Source organism: Podarcis raffonei, chromosome 12 (assembly GCF_027172205.1).
Source record: "Podarcis raffonei isolate rPodRaf1 chromosome 12, rPodRaf1.pri, whole genome shotgun sequence".
Taxonomy (NCBI): domain Eukaryota; kingdom Metazoa; phylum Chordata; class Lepidosauria; order Squamata; family Lacertidae; genus Podarcis; species Podarcis raffonei.
In genome coordinates this window covers 48,017,459-48,023,458 of record NC_070613.1, presented here as the reverse complement: position 1 = coordinate 48,023,458, position 6,000 = coordinate 48,017,459, and the positions used below count along the sequence as shown (strand labels likewise).

Below are 6,000 nucleotides of genomic sequence, written 5' to 3'. Positions count from 1 at the left end.
TTGATTTTGTTCTCAGGGGCAAGTGGGGGCCACATACCAGTGGTAGGTGAGCCCCAAAGCCCCAAAGCCCCAAGCACACAAATGATACAATAACTTGGCCATGTCAGAAGAGTTTGCGGCATTTCCTCACTGAGCTAAGAAAGGGGTTGCCTGTTTTCAGGTAATCATTGCAGCCCTTGTGTTTCTTATCGGTCTGAGAAGTGGGTCAAGCTTCACAACACCATGATTTTACCACCCCATTGTATTTTGCTTGGGTTGAGCAGGAAATTTGAACTACTCAGGGAAGAAGAAATTAATTTTTATTCCCGCCACCTCCTGGTTTTAAAGTATCTATGCGTGAGGCATTTGTCTGTTTGGTTGTAAGTCATTTTGGGTTGCCCTGGGCAAGACAAAGCAACTAACAAACTTAATAAATGAATAAAATATTCTGTATTTGAAAATGCCAACCTTAAATAAATATCTGTGCAGGTTTCCTCTGCTTTCAGCCTCAACTGGCTACAGATGAGGATTATCGAGTTTTAGTGAGTCCTTGATCCTGACGCCACTAAAATCCATGGCCAGAGCAGTTGATTAAACCAATAACTCGGCCAAACCTTTGACTTAATGGGAGAAACGATGTTCCCTTAAGGAGTAAAGTTCTTCTGATGGCCATTTTGATACAGTCCATTTCATCCAAATTGTGAATGAAAGCAAGGCATGTGAGTGACTTTCACTTGATTTCAGATAAGCCACCTGTCACGGCCTTAATTGGCACATGTCTTTTCGGCTACTTGGGATGGTTTCATTCTCGTTGCAAACTTTGAAAGTTGTTCTTGCATTTCAATTTCCTCTTTCCTAGCCCCACCCCCTTGCAGTGTGCATTCTCACACCTCAAAGAACCTGATAAATAGGAGGCAGCTTCCTTCAGCCCAGTCAGAAAAACGTGGGACCGGCTGCTCCTGCCTGTGCAAATCTTACAGAAGCAAAACCCAGGAGAAATCATGAGCAAAGCAGCTGGTAAGTACATAAAGGATGTTTAGTTCTCCTCGAATTGATTTCTTCCTCTTTGCTTCTATCTGATAGCCCTGGGTAACACAACCTGCAATGAAATGATTTTATGAGTTTACTGCTGAGGATTTATGGGCACATCAGCCACTGAGATTTAGAGCCAACAGCTATAATTGTTTAATAAATGTTGGAATGCTGCTCTTTGATCTTCAGATAACATGGGTAGAATGCCCTTTAAGTTTGTGTCCCTATTCTATATACTCTAAAAGAACTAACAGACCCATTAAAAAGCTTGTGAGGTTCATGCAGTGCTTTCCCCCCCGCTAAAAAAAATGTTTAAGGGTACTCTCCTTTTCCTACTCATGTTGAAATGTTGCCCCTCAATGAGGCCAAACTTAGATTCACAAAATGTTTAGGGGTATGTGTACCCCCACATTCCCCCAGAAAAAAGCACTGGGTTCATGTATATTAAAGGTAAAGGGACCCCTGACCATTAGGTCCAGTCGTGACCGACTCTAAGGTTGCAGTGCTCATCTCGCTTTATTGGCCGAGGGAGCCGGCGTACAGCTTCCGGGTCATGTGGCCAGCATGACTAAGCTGCTTCTGGCGAACCAGAGCAGCGCACGGAAACGCCACTGACCTTCCCGCAGGAGCGGTACCTATTTATCTACTTGCATTTTGATGTGCTTTCGAACTGCTAGGTGGGCAGGAGCAGGGACCGAGCAACAGGAGCTCACCCCGTTGAGGAGATTCGAACCGCCGACCTTCTGATCGGCAAGTCCTAGGCTCTGGGGTTTTCCTATTTTCTTTTTTTAAATGTTTTTATTAGCAATTTCAACACAACAAATTATCAAAACATATCATATACATTATTTTTCCCCTCCCCCCCAACCCTCCCCCCCGAATTTTCCCTCAGCGCCTCTCTCTGATTTCTCAGCAAATATTATTCTCTGCATGTTATGAAATTATACATATCCTTACATTATCTATCTGCCATGTTATCAACCAATAAATCTCTGTATGTTTATTCAAAACCTGCCAAGGAATCCATTTTATTTTGTTGTCTTTTTAGATAATTTGTAAAAAGCTCCCATTCTTCCTTAAAGTCACAGTTGTCCTTATCTCGCAGTTTGTACATCAACTTAGCCACCTCTGCGTAGCTCATCAATTTTTCTTGCCACTGTTCTTTCATTTTTCCATCCTTGTGCTATCAAGGAAACAGGGTAAAGGTCTTATTTTCTTATCAGCATGACTAATAGTTTTTTAATGGTTTTATGAGCATGCATGCCAAGTAAAAAGCAAAAAAGCAAACAGGAAGCATTTAATTAAAGGCACAGTTGTTCTTTGAAAATCCAATAGTGCTTTCCTGTACATACTTTCAACTACTGTTGTTTTATTGCAAAAATAAAATCAGGGTTTTTTGGAGGGGGGAATTAGGGGGGAACTGCAGAAAACACTATAAATGTCACAATGACATTGTGTGGATTTTCTGTAAAAGGTTTAGGAGCCGGTTGTGGCAATTCCAGAGAAAAGGGCTAGAGTAGAAGTAACCTGTCTTTCGCATATACACATCAAAAGATGAAGAGACGCTCAAAAGCACACCTGAAATCTGCCCATGGAGAATGCAAGCTAAGCGTCCATTGACGTAGATAACAATTCCCCGGTGTTGACATTGTACGCAGTTTTTGAGAAGCGGATCATGCATGACTAGCCATAGAGAATAAATTCATCTTGGACACATTTTCCCCATGCCAAATTATTACCCCTTGTTTCCTGTTCTTGTTTGCTTAACAGAGAAGAAAGCCTTTACTAATTCCCTTTTTATTTCCTTTAAAAGGAACTTCTCCACTTTGTAATGAGCAAACAATTGCAGTAGGCATTTGATTAGAGGATATTTCTGGGGCACCTTTATTATTTCCTGCTTTCCTTCAGCTGTGGTGATATTACCATATTGGCCTGAATATAAGCCTCGCTTCTTCTTTTTTCAAAAATTCCGACCGTGAAAGGTAAAAGTGCAACTTAAATTCACAACCTTACAAAAATGGGCTTTTACGATATCGCTGCTGAAACAGACCTACGGTAAAACGGAAGGGTGTGAGTGCCTGCAGAATTTTAAGGGAGTGGCTTATATTCGGGTATTGTCTTTTTTCCTCCCCCCCCCCTTGAATTTTAAAGGTACAGCTTATATTTGGGTGTGGCTTATATTCGGGCCAGTACGGTATAAAGGTGATATCAGACATAAGCTAATCAACTTCCTTCTATATGTAAAGAAAAGAGAGAGGGGGCACCAAATTGGCAGCCCAATCTTTGCCACATTTGCTACACTGGCATAAGTGGAAATAGTATCTCTTCCAGCAGAGACAACCGAAATCTGGGGTGTTCTGGGTCAATTTTTTCTCCAACGGTGTGAAGAAGAGAGGAGGATTCTCGGTAGAAAATGGCAGAGGATGAGCTCTTTCAGAACAGGAGCCAAAGTGGTTCTTTACAGATGTTGTTGGACTACAACTCCCATCATCCCTGACAATTGGCCTTGCTGGTTGTGGCTGATGGAATAATAATAATAATTAATAATAATAATAAATTTATTATTTATACCCTGCCCATCTGGCTGGGTTTCCCCAGCCACTCTGGGCGGCTTCCAATAGACTATTCAAATACAATAATCTATTAAACATTAAAAGCTTCCCTAAACAGGCTGCCTTCAGATGTTTTCTAAAAGTCTGGTAGTTGTTTTTCTCTTTGACATCTGGTGGGACGGTGTTCCACAGAACGGGCGCCATTACCGAGAAGGCCCTCTGCCTGGTTCCCTGTAACCTCGCTTCTCTCAGCGAGGGAACCGCCAGAAGGCCCTCGGCGCTGGATCTCAGTGTCCGGGCTGAACAGTGGGGGTGGAGACGCTCCCACTGAAACGGCTGAGGCCGTTTAGGGCTTTAAAGTTGAGCACCAACACTTTTAATTGTGCTCGGAAACGTACTGGGAGCCGATGTAGGTCTTTCAGGACCGGAGTAATGTGGTCTCGGCGGCCGCTCCCAGTCACCAGTCTAGCTGCCGCATTCTGGATTAGTTGTAGTTTCCGGGTAACTTTCAAAGGTAGCCCCACGTAGAGCGCATTGCAGTAGTCCAAGCAGGAGATAACTAGAGCATGCACCACTCGGGCGAGACAATCTGTGTATCAGATGGAGCTGATGGAAGTTGTAGTCTAACTCTTATCTGGTAGGTGTCTTTTGCCTATCCGTGAAATAGGCTAGAGCTACCTGTTGCTCAGGGACACAGATGGTGCTGTGGGTTAAACTACAGAGCCTAGGACTTGCCGATCAGAAGGTCAGCAGTTCGAATCCCCACGATGGGGTGCATCAAAGTGCAAGTAGTTAAATAGGTACTGCTCCGGCAGGAAGGTAAACGGTGTTTCCGTGCGCTGCTCTGGTTCACCAGAAGCGGCTTAGTCATGCTGGCCACATGACTCGGAAGCTGTCTGCAGACAAATGTCGGCTCCCTCATCCTATAGAGCGAGATGAGCACCGCAACCCCAGAGTTGGTCACGACTGGACCTAATGGTCAGGGGTCCCTTTACCTTTACCTGTTGCTCATTTGCTGAGATGTGTGAGCCCACCCATTTTCTTTCAAATGGCCAAGAACATTGTATTGCTAAGAGCACCTGGACTAAAATTGTCTACCAAAAACTTCACTCTTGTGGTTTATCACCACAACAGCTACTCACGCTGGGTTTTAGTAAAGTAAGCAATTTAATTAGACAGCGCCTATATGATATTGAGTGACAGAACAATCTGCCCACAATAAGGGAACTTTGCTCGTGGTATGATTTTTTTCCACCTAGTCATCTTGACTCTCTGGTACCCTATTCCAGGGCAATTAGAATAAGTTCCATTATTTGACTATTGATCCAAACCCCCAAAATGTATTTTATATAATTGACTTTTTACCTTTATCTTCTGTATACCGCATTTTGTTTGTTTTATTGCTATGGCTGGTGGCTGATGCAAATGAAGATTCATTCATTCATTGCATTGCATTGCTAAAACCTACTCCTGTTGGTTTCTGCTGCTAAAGACAGCGAGTCAGTCTCTGCCCATAAAAATAGAAAGCATGCTTAAACTTTCTGCTTGTGTTACTAAATGTCATCGTAAGCGGAATGAAAGATTTATATTCTGTCTTGCATTGAGTGACACAAGCAAATCATACGTTCTGTCCGTCGATCCACTATGTTAAAGTAGAACCTAAGATTCTACCCAAGCATGAAATAAATACTGCCTAGAAATGTAACTTTGAGAGATGTTTTAATAGGCAAATCTGTTTTACAGCGCATATTTTTGAAAACTGCTAATTTTATTTATATCTGGGGGGAATGGTTAACTTGTTTCTAACAACTGGTTTTATTGATAATTTAATGCAGTGCTTTTTTTTCTTAAAAAATGTTTAGGGGTACTCTCATTTTGACTCAGTTATAATTTCCCCCCATTCCTTATTAAAATTTTGGTCTTCCTGATTTCTGATTCTTGCAGATCATTTTTGCCATTTCGGCATAATCCATCAACTTAATCTGCCATTCTTCTCCGGCCAGGACTTTGTCATCTTTCCATCCCATGGCCAATGACATCTGCGCAGCTTTGGTCACATACATAAATAGTCTTTTCTGCTCCATTGGGATTTCGGCACCTAGAATTCCTAAAAGAAACGCTTTGGGTTTTGTAGAAAAAGTTACTTTAAGCATTTTCCCCAATTAATTATATATCATTTCCCAAAATTCTTTTACTACCTTACATGTCCACCACATATGATGGAAGGTGCCTTCTTTTTCCTTACATTTCCAACATATATTTCACCCTGACTAATCCACTTTTCCAAACCCCACTGTAAAAAAATAACGTGTCTAACTCACATCCAACTCAAGGTCAGATTGAGGGATTTATTAATGGGAGGGAAGAGGTAGCCTTTCAAAGTTAGAATGGTCAACATTTGCCTGCAAAGCTGTGCCTGTGCCTTTTAGTAACTGTA

General features: G+C 42.2%; 1 protein-coding gene across 1 annotated transcript in view; it reads left to right on the top strand.

Annotated features, from left to right (window-relative positions):
• The first annotated feature begins 368 nt into the window (after nt 1–368).
• TGM4 (transglutaminase 4) overlaps nt 369–6,000 on the top strand; it is a 30,777-nt gene continuing 25,145 nt past the window's right edge. Inside the window, exon 1 of the mRNA XM_053410183.1 lies at nt 369–996. Coding sequence (XP_053266158.1) covers nt 981–996 — 16 coding nt within the window. The 5' untranslated portion in view covers nt 369–980. The remainder of the gene's footprint in view (nt 997–6,000) is intronic.